Source organism: Passer domesticus, chromosome 20 (genome assembly GCF_036417665.1).
Source record: "Passer domesticus isolate bPasDom1 chromosome 20, bPasDom1.hap1, whole genome shotgun sequence".
NCBI lineage: Eukaryota > Metazoa > Chordata > Aves > Passeriformes > Passeridae > Passer > Passer domesticus.
The window spans coordinates 1,524,067-1,541,957 of NC_087493.1; the positions used below are offsets into that span (position 1 = coordinate 1,524,067).

General features: G+C 64.0%; 2 protein-coding genes across 3 annotated transcripts in view; both read right to left on the bottom strand.

Moving 5' to 3' along the window:
• The window catches only part of DNAH17 (dynein axonemal heavy chain 17), a 32,661-nt gene extending 31,901 nt beyond the window's left edge, over positions 1-760 (bottom strand). For both annotated transcript variants that reach the window (XM_064395739.1, XM_064395738.1), the window contains exon 1: positions 401-760. In XM_064395739.1, coding sequence (XP_064251809.1) covers positions 401-745 — 345 coding nt within the window. In that variant the 5' untranslated portion in view covers positions 746-760. The remainder of the gene's footprint in view (positions 1-400) is intronic.
• Positions 761-1,905: 1,145 nt separating this feature from the next.
• Positions 1,906-11,693, bottom strand: CYTH1 (cytohesin 1). Its single transcript, XM_064395746.1, is given in 14 exon segments — positions 1,906-2,986; positions 3,209-3,363; positions 3,697-3,768; positions 3,867-3,943; positions 6,279-6,390; positions 6,485-6,633; positions 6,706-6,818; positions 6,910-6,990; positions 7,283-7,401; positions 7,585-7,651; positions 8,300-8,364; positions 9,035-9,117; positions 11,536-11,629; positions 11,631-11,693. Coding segments are annotated over 14 exon segments (1,329 nt in total). The 3' UTR covers positions 1,906-2,907.
• Positions 11,694-17,891: the final 6,198 nt, after the last annotated feature.

Consider the following 17,891-nt stretch of genomic DNA (forward strand, 5'->3'; position numbering starts at 1 on the left):
AGCTGATGCAGCCTTTGGGTGCTCTGGACTGGCAGTGGGAATATTTATGGGAAGTTTGAGGGAAATCTACTTAGACATTTCCCAGCTGCAGGGTAAAGGTAAGTGGGCATTATTATGAGTTTCTAAAATTGCAGGGAGGAAGTGATCCAGTAGGGGCCAGAAGAAAACCAGGTTGGTGACCTTCAGCCTGCTCTTGTCCTCATGGGGCTTGTTCAACATACGATAGGAGCCACCGCAAGGTCAGGGCGAGGACCTGGCACAAGTTTTCTTCTGTGAATTTTAGTTTATTTTGGAGCCCACTTGGAAATTTGGCTAGAGCAGTCCACAGCGGGGGTCCCAGCGCAGCAGGGAGCTCCACTCACTCTGCTCACCCCAAACTGTGCCTGCATGGGCAACCCACCTCCAGCAGCACGGTGATGAGCTGCTCCACAGGTGAGGGGCCGATGTCTCCCACCAGCAGAGCACTCCGACAGTTCTCCCCAGTGATGTTCTCCCCCTTCCTCTTCACGCAGTAGATTCCCTTGCCCTTTAGGGCAGGTGGGAAGCAGGTGGTGGGCAGGAGCTGCCCAGCAGGGTTCAGCCCCAGCACCAGCTCCAGCATTTCTGGCTGCTTGAAGAACTTGTCCAGCATGACTGAAGTCTCCTCGCTGGCCGCAAACTTGGCCCACTTGTCCGGCCGGACTCGCAGCAGCGCCGTGGCCAGGCCCTCGAGGAGGACTAAGCGCTCGTCCTGTGGGGCTGCCATCCTGCCAGCCCCGGGCTCGCTGCAGCTCCACAGCACCTGGGGGCCAGGGGGAAAACCCCGCTCAGCCAGGGGCTGTGCCAACCCCATCCTGACCACCGGACACTCCCATCCCACCCCTCCACTGCCCTCAGCCCTCCCTCTGCACATGCAGTCTTAGGGGAAGCTGCCAGTCCCATCCCTGCCTGGGCCCAGTGGCCCCAAGCCCACCCCATCACTGCCTGCCCCATCACCACCCGGCCCTATTGCCCCTGACCTGCCCCATCCCTGACTGGCCCTATCACTGCCCTGGCTCACCCCAATCTTACCTGGCTGTGCTGCTTCCCTGTCGCACTCCTCAACCCTCCAACAGCCTCCAGGCACTGTCTGCACCCCACCTGACACTGCCAGCTGTTCAACTGACAGTCTGCCCCAACCGACCCTGGCACCAGCCCAACGGGCACAGCCCAGCTGCAGGGCTGCCCTTCCCCCTGCACACCCCACTGCCCCATCCCTCAGCAATCCTGTTTGCCCACCCTGGCCAGACTCAGGCTGCAGTGCCAAAGGCTGCCCCATCCGAGGCACAGGATGGGCAGGGACTGCAGCAGGGAATGCTCTGGCAGATCCCCACCATGGCACAAGGGTGTGTGACTGGACAACCCTCTCCAGCCCTGATGGCACCAACACAGCTGGCACAGGCTTGGCGCTCCCAGCTTGGCTTTGATCCCACTCACCTGGCACCAGCTGGGTATGCCTCCCCAGCCCGGTGCAGAACACGGTACCCAAGGGTACCCTCTGCCCCCGTTGTCCCAGGTCCTGCACAGTGCCCTGGACGCCTCTGCCAAGGGTGCCCACAGCAGGGTGCAGGATCAAGAATTGTCCCAGCCTGGAACAGGCACCCTGCATTCTGCAGTGAGGTACCCCAGGCACTGTCCTGGTGGCCAGGGGCAGCTGTGAAGGCACAAGGCTCATAAACACCCCCAGCAATCACAGCCTTGGGCTGGGAGGAGCATGAGCCCAGTCCAAGGCTGGGCATGGGGCAAGGGCTGACAGGGGCAGGGGACTCCTGCCCACCCAAGCTGCACAGAGCACAGGAGGCCAAGGGAAGCGTGGTACAAGTATTTATTTGTTGCTGATCTTCAGCACTAGTTTACAAGGCCATGGCAAATTAAAAAAAAAAAAAAAGAAAAAAAAAAAAAAAAAAAAAGAAAAAAAAAGAGAATAAAAAATCCTGCCCACCCGCCCCACTCCTGTGAGGCCTCTGCACTGAACCACCCACATACAAAATAATCTACAAGGAGAAAACTATACAGGAGTATTTACACCTCTGATAAATAGACTAATACTGATCCAGGCGCCTCCAGACTGTGCGTGGGGAGGGGGACAGGACAAGACACAGGCGACTGTGAGGCAGAGAGGTGGGGCCACAGCCCCCACCCAGCCAGACCCCCCAGCAGCCATCCCGAGGGCAGGCTCCACCATGGCACCATGCCACCCTGGCACGAGGGCCATGGCACAAGGATGGGCCGGGGCAATGCCACTGAGTGCTGCCACATCCAAGCCACAGCTCCCACAGCTGGGTGAGGGCACATCCCTGCCCTGTGTGCCGCCACTGCTCATCAACAGTCCCTGCCCTTTGTCCCTCCTGTGTCTGTGGGACCATTCCAGTGCAGGGGGTCACTGGGGGGGTCCAAGGCAGCAGCGTGGGGACACCCAGGACAGACCCAGGCCCGCTACAACGAGGGCCAGGAGCTGTATCTCTGCAGGGCCCCCTGGGGCTGCACCCCAGCACCTGTGGCACCCCGAAACCTCCAGTTGCTCACCAACAGCTGCTCGCCCTCCCAACAGAACACCCCAAGAGTGTCTGAGCACTGGTGCTGGGGGACCCAGTGCCACATGGCCACAGGCTTCCTGGGGGTCAGAGGCAGGGAGGGTGCCCATGGTGCTGAGGCCAGGGCTCCCAGGGGTGCTGTGTTCCAGCTTGAGCCTGTGAAGATGCTGTCAGGTGATGAGGCAGTGATGGGGGGCCAGAGTCACTGAGATGCCCGTGCCCCTTCCCTCCCCCCACAGTAAAGAAATAGCTAAGCTGAAGCTGGGCCCTGGGCCTCGAGGGCCAGCGTGCAGCGTGACCCCCACCCCTCAAGCCCCCATGACAGGGGGCTGGCCTCGCAGGGCCAGTCTGGCTGCTAGTGCCTCTTGGTGGAGGAGACCTTCTTCTTCCTGGCAGCCAGCATCTCGTAGAAGGGGTCCCGACTGATGGCTGCCCTGGCAGGGGAACAAGGGCTGGGTCAGGCCAAACTGCTGCAGTGATGGGTGCCACCTGCCTGGCCTGGCCCTGGGCAGGCCCCTTTATATCCCTGGGGAAGCCTTCTCCCCCCATCCTTGCAGGATGCCCTGGGAAGCACTGTCCCCTTTGAGGACAGCAGGCAGGTCCCTGCTGTGTCCCTGCCCAGTGCTGTGACCCCACGTGCTCCTCCAAGCACTCACTTGATGCACTTGATCCACTCCTCCTTCTCCTCAGGCGTGGGGGCAGAGATGCGGTACACGGTGTGGTTCCCCTCCACCACACGCCCGTCTGCCTCTGTCTTGCAGGCCTTGATCACCTGGTCCTTGTTGTCAGGGATGTAGAGCTCAAAGCAGTTCTGGGAGGGAGAGACTGCTCAGACACAGCCCCCATTTCTAAAGCCCCCCCCCCCCATCTGGGAGGGACAAAGACTGGGAGGGACAAAGCAGAGCCACACACCCCTGGCACAGCCACCCCAGCACGGCAGAGAGGGACAGACACACCATGATCATCACCCCCTGGCCCTGCATGTGCCCCTGTGGTGACCAGCCCCACTTTGATGAAGGCACTGACTGCCCTGTGGTCCCCTGCCCCTCCTGGGGACATCTCAGGGTGCTGCAACACCTCCCAGCTTTTCCTGCCCAAGCCAAAGCTGCCCCCAAACCCCAGAGGACACTGCCACAGCACTCACAGGCTTCTTTGAGTCCTCCACCTCACGGATGCTCAGGTTCTCCAGGGGGATGATGCCACGGGGCTCCTTATCCTGGTGCAGCCAAGCAGATGTTTAGCTGTGGGGTGGGACACCCCCAGTCCAGCCCCTTCCCTGTCCCAGCCCAGCTCACCCTGCAGGAGCCCACTCACCGTTGTGTACTCGAAGTAGTAAAGGCAGTTGTCAGTCAGGATGAACCAGCGCCGCTTCCACGTCTTCACCCTGCCTCCTGGGAGCAGAGAGGGCCAGTCGGGCACAGCCCTGGCCAGCAGGGCCGGGCACACGGCAGCTCGGCAGCGCGGAGCCGGCCGGGCACACGGGGGCTCCAGCAGCGCACACACAGAGCCAAGCAGAGCCAGGCAGCGGCGGGCAGCAGCAGCAGCAGCGCGCACCGCACCCACCAGAGCAGGAAGCGCAGGGATGAGGATGGAGGCGAGGGCGGGACCGCCGGGCCGGGAGCGCTGGCCGCTCCCACCCAAACAGACTCAGCACAGCTAGAGGGAACTGCGGCCAGGCAGCTCCCTGGGAGGACACGGGGACTTTCTGTCCACACTGACCATGGTCCTGCTCGTCCTGGACCTTGGGCAAGGCAGGACCCAAGGTCACGGCCGAGCTCCACAGCTGCCAGCACAGCAGGAGAAGCTGCCCTGCTCCCCCCACCCGGCCCAGCTCCCCTCCAGCGCAGCCACTGCAGCAGTGCTGAATGCAGGACGAGCACCCACCCTTGCAGGCTGGATCCGGCACCACACCAGGAGCCACAGTGTACACTGGGGGTCTGCTCATCTCCTTCCCCTGCCAGGAAGGCCCTGGGTCCCTGCTGCCCTGTGCCAGCTGGCAGCCCACCCCTGTCCCTGCCCCAGAGCAGTTCTGAGGGCCAGCACCAATGCTCCCTGACACCCTGGTGTGCAGGCATTGGAGCAGTGCTGGTGCCTCATGGGGACTGCTGTGAGCCCTTAGCATAGGGCACCACGCAGACAGATCCCATCCAGCTCCAGCCACTCAGCACATCCTAACCACGCGTGCACAGGCTGGGGCCCCTCCCAAGGAGACCCCAAACCTGTCCCCATCCCTTGTGTTACCAGAGGCAAGGACCCATTGGCCAGGCTGAGCTGTCTGCGGACATGGTGGTGCACAGCTGGGGGGGTGGCAAGGTGCCACTACAGCCCCATCCTCCCCCGGGGCAGCACAGGAGGCCACAGGCCTTGGGGAACGCGTGGCATTGGCAGGGCTGGCACCCCACGTCCCTGCCTGGAGATGGAGAGGGGCTGTCCTGCAGCAGGCGAGGTCCCTGGGCATGTGGGGTTAGCAGCAACAGCAGCAGCAATGAGACTCATCACCAGCAATTAAAAACGCAAAGGAAACGAAGCCCCAGCAGTGTGAGCAGAGCAGGGAAGAGGGGTACGTACCTCCTGGAGTTGGGGGCAAGGAAAGGAAGAGCCAAAATCATGGAAACATATAAATGAGGGAGAAAAGAAAATTAAAAAAAAAAAGGAAAAAAAAAAAAAAGAGGAACCCCAAAGCCCCCCCTTGCCCTGCGGGTCAGTGGGGCCGGGCTGCAGCAGGGAAGCTGTGAGGGGTTGGGCCAGCGGCAGGGCTGTGGGGCTTGACTGCCCTGGCTCACTGTGGCTCTGTGGGATGGGGCTCCTTGGCTGCTGGGGACAGGGCCTGGCTCCCTCCACCCCCTGGCTGACTGGCAGGGTTCTTCCCTGCCCCCCAAGGCACTTGGGGTCCACAGCCACTTTGCTGCCTCTCCACCTCTCCATAGGTGGTGCCAGCCTGAGCCTGGGTGTGCAGGGCCCCTCCAGTCAGGAGGGCCTGGGGCTGTCCTGTGTCCCCCCACCCCAGGGCAGGGAGCGCGCAGCTCTTGCTCTCCCCTCCCAAGGGGCTGGCCATGTATCAGGAGCTCTGACCGCAGGCAGACCCCTGGGGAAGCACCCCACTGGACCCCAATCCTGCCAACGCCCATTCCCCCTCGCTAAACCCGGGCAGAGGATTCCCCAGAGGTGCCAAGAAGAGAAGCCACAGGAGCCAGGGCGCGGAGGGCTCCGGCTGTGGAGCCGGGCGGTGCAGCAGGGATGCCATGCATGCTGCCTGCATGTGGAGCCGGGATGCGGAGGTGGTAATGCTGAGGGAAGGTGAGGCAGGGGCTGTCTGTGGTATGGAGGGGGGACGCACGCAGCCTGGGGCAGCTTGCCGCTTGCTCCCGGGGGCCTGCTCCACATCCTGCTGTGACTTGGTGACCCGAAGGGCCTCGAGGTCTCTGTGCTCTGACACCACACCCTGGTACCAGCACTGTGCTCCAGGGGCTTGCCCAGTCTAGAGGCAGAATCCCCCAGGACACCCACCCAGCCACTCTGCAGGGCCTCATCAGCTCTGAGTCTGCTCCTGCTGCCCAGCCAAGGGAAGATGGAGGGCTAGATGTACAGATGCCTTTCCCGTGAAGGCTGTGCCTGTCTCTGTAGCCTCCTCGTGCTCTGAAGAGCCAGGCCAGCAGGAGAAGTGTGGGAAGCCCAGGGGCATTGCACCCTGGTGACAGCCTGCCCTCCCTTGCTACTGGCACTCACCGAGCTTCAGGAGCCAGCCCTCCCGGTCGGGGTTGAAGAAGGTGTGGGTGAGGTCATTGCCATCATCCTCAGGGATTTTGAAGGGCTCATTCTTGATGCTCTCGTACAGATTCTGGTACAATGACATGGAATCAGCTCTGCTTTGCCCAGCAGCCCCTGGTGGGCCCTGCTCTGGGCCAGCTTTGCAGCCTGGCCCTGGCCCTCACCTGGAGCAGCTCCTCAGGCAGGTCCCCCCCATCATTGATGCCGCGGTTCATGGCAATGAATCGCTCTGCTGTGGGCTTGTCCTTCACATTGGGATTGTGCAGACTCGTGTTCAGCATGATGATGGCAAAGGACAGCACGTAGCAGGTGTCTGCAGGGGAAGAGGGGAAAGTCAGCTGTGGGGCAGGATGATATCAGGGCACCATCTGGGACAGGCGCTCACCTGTGGACTGGAAGACACCAGGGTTGCACTGGCAGTACCGCTGGGCAAAGGCCTCCATCATCCGGTCAATCTTCTGTGCCTCCCCTGGCAGCCGGAAGCTCCACAGGAACTGCCTGTGGAGAGCCAGCTGTGCTGCTGATTTGGGGGCTCCGTGGTCCCCAGCACCCTCAATGGGCCACGCTCAGCTCCCAGCCCCTTACTCACCGCAAAGCCTGCACAAGGTTGAGGTCAGTGAATTCATGCAGCTCCACAAAGGCATGCAGGACTTGGATGTTGAACTCATCCCTGTGGGAACAAAGCCAGAGCACGAGGGATGCGTGATCAGCAATCCTGTGACTGCTGAGTGGCTGCACTGCCCCTGCCTTTCTCCAGATTCTACTCATTCATGGGGGAAAGCTGCAGCTACCCCCTGGTCTGGTCGGCACAAATCAGCCACTTGCAAGAGCCAGCCACGAACTGAATACCCCCAGCACCCCGGGTACCCCCAGTGAGCTGCCCTGTGAGCTCAGAGCTGCAGTGTCCCATCTCTCAGGTGGCAGGAGCCCACAGCACCCCCAGGAAGCTGAGCCCAGTGCACCTCTCGCCCAGGTAGTCGCCGATGGCTGTCTTGTTGAGGCCCTCTCCCTTGTACAGGAACTGCGCAATGTCCTCGCACGTGTTCTTCAGCAGGTCGTTCTCGATCAGGAACTGGATGCCCTGGGGGGGTGCAAGAGAGGTGCTTGGGGCTCTGTGGCTGCCCCCACCAGCCTGCCCCCTGACCGCCAGCCCCTGCCCTGGCTGCGGGCTCTGCCCCAGCCCCAGCAACCTGGACTGGGAGGTGGTAAAGCCGTGCACACCCCCAGAGGTGGGTAACCAGCGCTGCTCCCCCTCCCACAGTACCTTCTTAGGATCCATGTTGAACTTCTTCCTGCCCATGGCCACCTGCTTGTTCCTCTGCATGTTTTTCCTGCAAGGCATGAAACAGCTCTGAGCACCTGGCAGGGCCCCTGCCTTTGTGCAGCCCCTGGGGCAATGCACTGCAGGGAGGGTCAGCCTGGACCAACGGGACCCAGGCCCCCATGCTGGACCCATGGAGGACACTGCTCTGTGTCTGCCCCACACCGTGGCCTGGGGCTGCTCTTGGCCTGCCAGGCCCTGGAACAGCTGCCACCACGTGTCCTTGGGGTCACCCTGAGCAGAGAGGGTGCAGGCACAGCACCTGTCAGGTCACTCACACAGGCAGGCTTGGTCAAGCTGGCTGTAGCAGGGCTCTGGGGAGAGCAGTGGGGCTGGCAGAAGGGGACAGTCTTCATGCCCCAGTGGGTAACTGGGAATGATGCTGGGAGTCAGCTCCCACTGGGCCCCCCTAATCCTGGCTGGCACTGACTGCACCAGCTCAGAATAACAAAGCTCGCCAATGGCTGCGGCCAGACAGAGGGGCTGGGGCTTGGAAAAATAGACTGGGAGCAGCAGATCATCCTGGAATCCTGCTCCCAGGAGCTCAGAGCGCCTGGGAAAGCTGCTCACACCAGCCGTCATGGGCCAGGGCTCAGCTGCCCTCGGCTCCTGCACAGCGCAGGCGAGCCCGAGGGGGCTCCAAGGTGCTGGGACTCACCTCTCCTCCGTGGAGCCCAGGTTCTCGATCTCATTCGTCACTTCTGCTATCTCATCCTTCAGGCGCTGTGGGGAGAGGGGGCACTGAGACACGGAGGTACTTCCCCTACAAACCCTCCAGCCCCTAGCCCTGGAGACAGCCCCATGCCCCCAAGAGGCCCCACAGCCCCTCCTTCCTTCCCTCCCTTCTTCCCCCACCCCCAAGCGCTGCCCAGGGGCTGAACCAGCTCAGAGGGCACTGGCAGTGGGGCTGGCTGCCCCCCGCTGCTAATCCCTGCAGCACTGCCATGCTCCCAGCGTGCAGGAAGGAAGAGATTCAGAGGTTAACAAAATTATCCCTAATCCCTTCAGATCATGCCCAGCATATGGCAGTAATTAGCCTCTGCTGCCTTAATCAGGGACACGACTGACAGTGTCCCAGATAAGCCACGACCTCACAGGCACTTGCCAGGGCAGTGGCCTGGCCCAGAGACATGGTCCCTGCCTGTGCCAGGCAGGGGCTGGCACAGACTGGCACAACTGCACAGCCTGGAGCTCTGCAGGGTACAGGAAAAGGCATGGCTGCTTTGGCAGGGCAGGGACGGCTGGCTGCCACCTGGGACCACATCCCAGCTGGGACTCTGTCCCCACAGCCCCTTGGAGGAAGAGCTGTGGGGCAGCTGCATGGGGCTCCAGGGACCCTTCCAGCCAGACTGTCTCTGGGACAGGGGGATTGTGTGGGCCCCTGGCATCGTACCTGTATGTCAGCCAGCAGCTCCTGCTTTCGGCGGCGGATGTTCTCCAGCTCCTGGCACTCCTCTGGGGTCAGGTCACTGGGCACTGAGCAGAGACACGATCAAGTCAGCATGTGTGCTCCTGGCAATCAGACCTGCCAGGCTCCTGGCACAGCCTCTGCCCCCAGGCAGCAGCTGTGAGCCTGGGTGGAGGCAGGACATGGAGGCACTGGGTGGCAGGAGGAGCTGGGCTGGCGAGCAGTGTCCCCAGCCCCACACAGAGGCCAAGTGGCACCAATGGCATGAAAGGAATTTGAGCCAAGGGCATCTGCTCCTTCAGACTGTGGCAGCTGCAGAGTAAGAACCCACACAGGCCCCTGCATCACCACTAGCACTGCTTCTGCCAGCCCTGCTGCCCCTCCAAGTCCCATTTCACTCTGCTCTGCCCCAGCCGGGCTGGTGTGGGTGCCCATTCTGCTCCCCATGGCTGGGCAGCTCTGCTGTGCCCTGCAGCACAGGCTCCACACTGACCTGCAGCCCTGCAGGTTGTTCTGCTGTACCAGGTCAGCCCCAAACATAAAGCAGCTCCTGGCCACCCTTGCAGCTCCCTCTACAGTGGATTCATTATTCTGAGGCCAGCCTGGAGCTGGTGCACCCTCCAGACAGACCTCACCTGCACACCACAACATCTACACCTTCCTGTCACCCTGGGGAATCAGATACCCCCTTTCCAACACCATTGCCCAGGACCACCACATGGTCCCCATGCTCCAGGAACATTCCTAGTGCTCCTTGGCATGTGACCTCCTTGCTTCACGGTGACAAGGTATCCCATTCCTGTTCCCTCCAGTCCCCAAGGTCACTGGCTCCTTCAAGAGTCTTCCCAGCCCTTCTACTCTGCTCATGTCTCCCACCTCTGCCAGCTGCTTCTGTGCATTGCACCAAGGTGACCTGCAAGGACACCAAAACACCTTCCCTCCAGAGCACTGTCCCCAAGGGAGGTGGCAGCAGGATCTGCCAGCTCAGCTCTTGTGTCACCCCCTCCTCCCTCCCTGGGGTGCTGGGAACAGGCGTCTGTAAGGCTGTCACCATCCTCTCCTGCCCCAAGCATTACCCCCTGACTTGCTGAGGTCCCGTGGTGCCACAGCCACCGCTGCCACCAGCCCAGACTCACCAGAGTGTCCCCAGCGCAGTCACTGCCCCACACCAGTGCCCAAAAACACCATGTGCCTTTAGACCAGCACTGTCCTCAACTGTGCATCGATTCTCCCCACACTGCCGCTGCCTCAGTGGGAGCTCCCTGGGTGAGGGCCACCCTGCACCCTGAATCTCTGAGCTCAGCACTTCCCAGCTCTGCTCTGGCTCTGATGAGCTTCCTCCTTCACAGCCCCTTGTTGCCAAGGCTGAGGCGCCTCGGCTTGCGACACCGTCCCTCAGACATGCCAACACTTCCCAATACTTTCAGTCTCCCGTGTCGGGAAACCTGAGCCAGACAGGTCAGCTCGTGGCACCGGGTTAAAAGTTACTTACAGTACCAGAGCTGTGTTGATGCATCCCAGCCCTTCTGCACACCCCAGCGCCATTCTCTCCATTCCCACCGGCACCAGCCCCCACTGCCAGGCCCCCAGGGCACCCAGCAAGCCCAGGCTCATAGAGGGAGGGATGAGCTTCGTCACACCCGCTCATCGTGCACAGAAACCCCCAAATCCCTGGGCTGCTTCATGTGCCACAGGACCTCCTGCCTAGCTGCAGGACGCTCTTGTCCAGCCGCCAGACCCCCGTCCCGGCCGCAGGGAAAGCCAAATTCATGCCAGGCCTCAGGCAAAGCCCTCAGCTCTGCCGCTTCCTGCCCACCTGGGAGAGGACAGGGGCTCCAGCCGGGGTCCTGGCGGCCCCGAGAGAGGCGCAGATGAGACGCTGCAGGGCAGCAGGGACGGCAGGGCTGCTCCCGAGCCCCGGAAGGTCCCTCCCCGGTGGAGGCTGAGCACTCGTGACAAGCAGCCCAGCCATGTCAGCAGCAGCCAGAGGAAGAGAAACCCCAGACGCAGAAGCTTTTCTGAGGAAGGAAGGCGGCATTAACCCTTCCCTGGCTCTGCACAGCAACTGCCCTGGAGAGCCCCAGTGAGCCTGGCCGCAGGCAGAGCAGTGCCGGGGGACGGGAACAGACACTGCCCCTGGCTTCAGCCTGGCACAGAACTCGCACAGGGACTGGCCACACTGCCGGATCCCATCACGGCTGGGCCTCCCCACCAGCGCAGGGAGGCGCGGGTTCTCCAGGCAGGATCCTGTCCCAGAGCAGCAGGATCTGTCCATGGGGCTCAGGGCTCAGCGGGCCTGCTCAGCCCCGAGCAGCAACCGCAGCCCGCTCCGCACCTCGCCCAGAGCACAGCCCGCCGCACAGGGCCCTCCTGGGCACAGGGCCCTGCTGGCCTCGTCCCTGTCCCAGCGCTGCCCGAGGGCAGCGGGGCACACCCGGAGCCACCGGCCGCCCTCGCCCGGCCCCCCGCGCCCCGGCCCCGCTCACCGCTGCCCTCTGCCCTGAGCACCATCGTGGCAGGACCCTCCCCGGCCCCGCTGGCCGTGCCCGAGCTGCCGTGCCGGGTGTGGACACCTGCAGCCTCGGTGCTTCCGCGGTGACTCAGGGCCCCGTACCAATGAGCTCCGGGGCCTCTCGGGCGTCATCCCGGCAGCCGGCAGCCAGCACCAGCACCACCCTGTTCCTGCCGCCATGAGCCAGAGCCGTCAGCACCTTAACTCCTGTGCTCCCGGCCGGGTGGGAAATGGGCGCCAGGGCCTGCTCCCCCTCCCCGGCTCGGGGGACGCCATGTGCTGGGGTCCCAGCCAGGCAGGCCCTGGGCTGGCCCAGCCCTTCCTTCCTCGGAGCCTGCCAGGACACCCGACCCGGCACATCTTGAGCTCAATGCGCAGCGCCGGGGTCCCCTCCCTTCCCCTCCACCAGCTGGGCAGGCCAGCAGACCCCCACCGCTGCAGCTCCTCCATCTCTGCCAGACCTCTCCACTGCAGGTCCCGGTCCTGCGCTGGCCGTGGGGACCGCTGGTGCCCGCTCCTCTCCACAGGCTCCATGGCATCTCCCACAGCTGGCTGGGACAAGAACTGGAACCAGGAGAAGGACTAGGAGCCATGCCAGTCCCCACGGGATAGTGCTCCCCACTGTCCTCCCCCCTGCTATGGGGTGTCTGCAGGGACCCCACTGCTACATGCAGGACCCCTGTGTGGCGAGTCTGGGAGCTGTGGGGCCGTGCCTGCAATGGGAGCGACCCCAGCACGTCCCTGTCCCCATCCCTGCCCCCGTCAGTCGCCTGGAGAGGCCGCATCAGCTTCGGCTGCCTTGACTCAGCTAAATCCTGCTCAGCAGCATGAGATGGAGACACGGCACCCAGAATGCCAGCTATGGAGTAAGGGGAGGGTGGGCTTCAGCAGCCTCGGGGTGTCCTTCGGCCCCCTGAGCTACTGCAGCAGCCAGCCCTGCTGCCAGCCCATGCTGTACCACACCAGAGGGGCAACAGCCTCGGGGTCAGGCAGGCCATGGGGATGAGCCCAGGGTCTCTGCGTGCTGCTGCGGGTGCCACCACCCCCACCCCTTGGTGGGGTCCCGTGGGGCCCCCAGAAACATCCTGCTTGTCTCCTCATACCACATCCTGTTTTCACCATGTGCACACCCTGGGTTGCGTCAGCCCCATCCTTCCCCACCGACAGCGGAGCTGTAGCAGGAGGAGGGTTTGGGGACAGGCCCTCCTAGGCTGCTGGACCCTGTGCTCAGGACATTCTCCTGCTTCGGTGCAGCTCTGCCCAACACCCCATTAACCCTGCTTTCCTTACCCAGAGCCCACAAAGGAACCCCGTCCACAGCCACCACCTCGCTCCCAGTGGCTCAAGGTCCAACATTCCCACGCACAGACCCCCAGCCTCCCGCATGGCTGGGTGAGCACCAGCTCAGCCATGTCTACAGACACTGTGCATGTGCAAGGAAGCAGCCAGGCAGGACCTCACCTGCTCCCAGCACTGCTTATGGTGCCAGGCCTCAAGAGGAGCAGAGCCCAGCTCAGCCACAGGGCTGGCCGAGGGGATCCCACAACACCCTGCCCCACTGCGCAGCTCCCCAGTCCCACAGCTGGGCAGGAGCCAGCAGACAGCAGCAGGTCACAGAGGTGGCTGACCTTCAGCACACCCACAGCGTGGCAGGAGCTGGGCTTTCCCACACAGAATTCCCTTTGGAGAGTGTCACCCTGTCCTCTGTAGCCTCCGGCACTTGCTGTGATAAGGACGACTGAGCGCTCACACCTCATCCTCTGGGGCAGGGCAGGGTAGAGGGGCTGGGGCAGGACCTGCCATGGCCATGCTGCGCTGCCTGTGACCTCCCAGCCACCACCACTGGCTCCCCAACACCCCTGTCCCACCACGGCACCAGCTCCAGCACAGGGCAATGCCAGGCAAGGGGCCCAGTGCTTGCAGAGGCCCGAGCTTGGGAAGGCCGGCAGAGGAAGGAGGCAGTGAGACAGCGAGGACACTCTGTGCTGCTTTCAGCAGGAGCCATATGGAGCCAGAGCCATATGGAGCCAGAGCCATGGGCACCGCCGTGTCTGCTGGGGGATGGGAACCCCGCGGCACAGAGGGGAGGGGGCACGCAGTGCCTACCTGCCTTGGCAGCCACCGAGGGGCAGAGGAATGCCTGGAAACTGGAGGCGCAGAGCTCGCTGACTGTCCCCATGCTGCGGGGGTCCCACGCAGGATGCCACCAGCTCCGGCAGGGCAAGGCAGGGACAGGCAGAGGTCAGGCAGGAGCACACGGAGGCCAGACAGGTGCGTGTGGCCGAGTGGTGGGCTCCCCGGTGCCAGGCAGGTAGCCAGTACCTAGGGCAGCTTCCCAGCGCTTGGGGCAGGGCGCAAGCAGGGGAGCCGGAGCAGTCCCGGTTCTGTCTGGAGCCGGCTCTGGAAGGGGAGCTCCAGCCGCAGGAGCCCACGCGCCAGCCCCAGCCAATCCCCGCCGCACCGGCACACCAGCCGTGCCACTGCCGGAGCCACAGCGGGCGCCTCAAAGCCACTTGGAGGACGAGGAGTTTCGGAACTTCCCAGCGGCCCCCCTGCCCAGGCTGCCTGCCCGCCGGCAGCCCCCTTGCCCCCGCGGGGGGCCGGCAGCGGGGTATTTTTAGAGTGGTTTTATCCCTCCGTATTAGAGCATTAAGCATCAGGAGCCGGCGGTCGCATAGCAACGAGCGCCGCATGGAGGAAGGTGCACCCAGAGAAGCGCGGCAGTGCGAGAGTGGGGGTGCCACCACGGCCCCCGCTCCTGGGGCGCAGGGCCCGAGCCCCAGCCCTGACCCAGCCCAACAGGCTCAGCCAGCATGAGCAGACACCAAGGCCCTGCCGTGCCCCAGAGGTACTGCCCACTCTGCTGTGGCCCTGGAGTGTGGGGGGCTCCTGCAGCAGGAACCAGGGGTCGTGCCCTGGGATCCCAGGCTGGGAAACAGCTGTGGAACTGGGGAAATGCGCAACCCTCCCAGCCTCCCACCCCACAGGCACTGAGCAAACCCAAACCGGACTGACAGCTCCTCTCCTCAAAGCAGGAGTGATCTTGAGCACAGGGCATGGCTGTGAGTAACAAACCCCAGGGCCTGTCAGGGCAGGAGCAGCTCGACAGCTCCGCTCACCTGCCCCTGCATCCACTGGGATTGCTGAGCCAGGAGTAACTTGAGTGGGGCAGGCAGAACCCCAGACAGGGCAGGCAGTGGGGAAGGGCACCCTGGCAGGCAGGAGCATTCCCTGATGCCAGGAGCAGTGTGACTGCAGAGAGGAGGAGAGAGTGGAGAAGGGCAGCTGACAGGGCTGCGAGGGCAGCCAGGCCCTCACTGCTGATGTGACTGACCTTCTGCTTTCAACACCACTTCCCCTTTCCCAGGGGCCAGAGCAGCGGTTGCCACATCACCAGGAGGCAAAAGGGCAAGCAAAGGGAGCCGGGGGCACGGGGGAGGCTGAGCTGGGCACGTGCTGTACAAGCGCCTGCCTGGGCCTGGACTGGCATCTGCAGAAACCCCAGTGTGACACAGGCACGTGGGTGCTGTGACTGGGACGAGGCAGGGCCAGGTGGCATCTCCCACAAAGAGTGACCTGGATACCTGGCTGGGTCCTTGCACCCTGTCCAGACAAGGCGGGGTGTTTACAAACCATAACTACAGCCCTGACATGACTGCAAGTGTCAGCAGCAGGGTTCATTGTTCTCTGCTCCAAACACCTCAGGAAAGGAGCTGTACAACTGCCTCTGCCCAAGCTGCTGGCTCTGCTCTCCAAGCCTGGTGCTACCCCAGCACTGTCTCTCTGCCTCTGACCTGGGAGTCCATCCCTGAGCTCTGTGGAAGAGTGGCTTGCCAAGCTGGGCACAGCAACTTGCCCAGGCTGACCCCACACTGTGCCAGGGAAGGGCTGGGGCATCAGCAGCAGCTCCCCCAGCAGTGTTCCCTGGCACCAGTGGGACCTGTCCCAGCATGGGATGTGCCATGGTCCCAGCATGGGACAGCCAAGCCTGTGCCAAAGGGCTGCCAGCACCCATTGGCAAAACAGGACTTTGCAGGCCGGTGGCAAGGAGGGCAGTGACTACCTGGGTGAGGAGCCCCTCAGCCAGCCTGCTGCAGACCTGGCAGCCCACCCTCCTTCGGGGATCCCCCACACCTTGCACAGCCCACCCTGCCATCACACACCCATCCTGCCCCAGACAGCGAGGCCCCCAGGCACAAACTGCTTTGCTGGAGGCTGCATCAACCCCGCTTAGAGAAATCCCTTAATCCCCAGGCCAGAGTGAGCGGTAATCCCTCGGGTGCAGTGGGATTACCAGCAGTGCTCAATCCCCCTCTCCTTGGGGCCAGCCTGAGCCGTGATGGGGCCCAGCTCAGGACACGGTGCCAGGACAGGACTGTGCTCCTCACATCCTCTCAGTGGTGCTGCAGCTCGGCAAGGCAGGGGCAGCCAGGATGGTTCCCTGCCAGGATACCTCCTCCCCATGATCCAGAGGTGCTTGAGCCACACCACTCGGTCAGTTCTGCCCTGGGATGGGTTCAGTCTCGCTGCTGTCCCCACGGGGAGATGCTGGGAAGGGGGTGGGAGTGCAGCCCCACACCCTGGCAGGAGCAGGGGGGAGCACACATCTGTGCCGCCAACTGCTCGCCCTGGGATTTGCTCTCTGCCGAGGCAGACGGCTGAAGAGGCCGTGAGCCATGGGGCAGACACTGGCGTCAGCACAATCCCACCAGAAAGAGACTCCCCGTCGGCTCCCACCAGGCTACAGCCTCCGCAGAATGTCCTTGGCTAAACCAACTCAGCTTAAGGGCTTCAGAGCAGCTGTGGGCTGTGCTGCCTCCAGCACAGGAACAGTGGGTTGGAGGCGGCTGTGCACTCCCTGCGTCCCCCGCGGCAGGATGAGCGGGACATTTCTAATGCTGAGATGACCCGGGATGTCTTCCAGGTGATTCCGGGAAGCACCGAGAGGCTGCCGGCAGGACCACTCCCCACAGCGCTCTCCCGCTAATGGGCTGTATCTGACAACACCCGAGCCAGGCCGCAGCCGCGGGCACCTTCCTTATCTTACACAGTGAAGTCCTCGCAGCCCAGCACTGTCACTGCTGGGGTGGAACTGCAGCTCCTAATCGGCCTCGTCGCACAGCTGGGCAGGAAACCGGCCCCTGAACCAGCACTGCCGGCAGCGGCACTTGGCTGGCACCAGCTGCTCCCAGGAAGAATGGTCACCAGCACCGGGGCCATGGCCCCACATCTCACCCGGACCCCAGCCTCCCCTCAGCAAGGCCCTGCCAAGGAAAACCACCTGCCGACACACGGGAACCTGCCTGGGAGAGACCAGCACAGGCAGAGTCTCCCTGCCCAGTCCCGGCCCTCAGCACCGGGAGGAAGGAACGCTCCGCGGGCACGGAGGGCAAGGGAAGCGGGAGGAGAATGCACGGGCATGAGAGGGGAGACCCTGCACCCCGGAGCCACCGTGGCCGGCCCTGGCAGCGGGTCCGGCCACATGCCGGGAGCTCCCGATCCGGGGGGTTGTGACATTCAGCGGGCGCCATCGAGGCCAACCTGCCCCGAGCTCTGCGGGCCGGGACTCGGCAGTGCCGTGGGAGCACCGGGACAATTTGCGAGCGGCCGACGGCAGGCGTGCGGGCAGCGGGCCACGGAGCTCCGCGGGCCCCGGCAGGGCGGCGCTGCCGGCGGGCACCCGGTGCCAGCTCCGCCCGGCGCTCCCTCCGCCGCCGCCCGCACGATGCCGCCAAGGCCGCTCTGCCACTTGCGGGCGCAGGTCCCGCCGCCGCCGAATCCCCGCCCGTCCCGGTGCCATCGCCCCCGGTCCTGCACCTGGGAGCGGCCCGGCCCAAACGCGCCCTGCCCGGGAGAGTCGCCGCCGCCCAGCGGGGACTACGGACTACCCCGGCGCCTCGTCCCGGGCCAGGTAGGTGTCCCAGAGCCCCCCGCCCGCCCCCGGCCCGCACTGACCGCAGCCGCCGCCCTCCTCCTCCTCCATCCCGCCGCCGCCGCTCCGGCCCCGCCCGCGTGACGAGCGCGCCGCAGCCGCCACGGCCGGCAGCACGTGACCCGGGCGGGGCGGAGCCTCGCCGGCCCCGCCCCCTGCCAGCAGTCCCGGGGATTCTCCGGTCCCGGTGCCCCCCACCCATGTCCCGGTGATCCACCCCCGTCCCGGTGCCCCCACCCATGGCCCGGTGCCCCCCACCCATGGCCCGGTGATCCCCCCCCGTCCCGGTGCCCCCCACCCATGTCCCGGTGCCCCCGTCCATGTCCCGGTGATCCACCCCCGTCCCGGTGCCCCCCACCCATGGCCCGGTGATCCACCCCCGTCCCGGTGCCCCCACC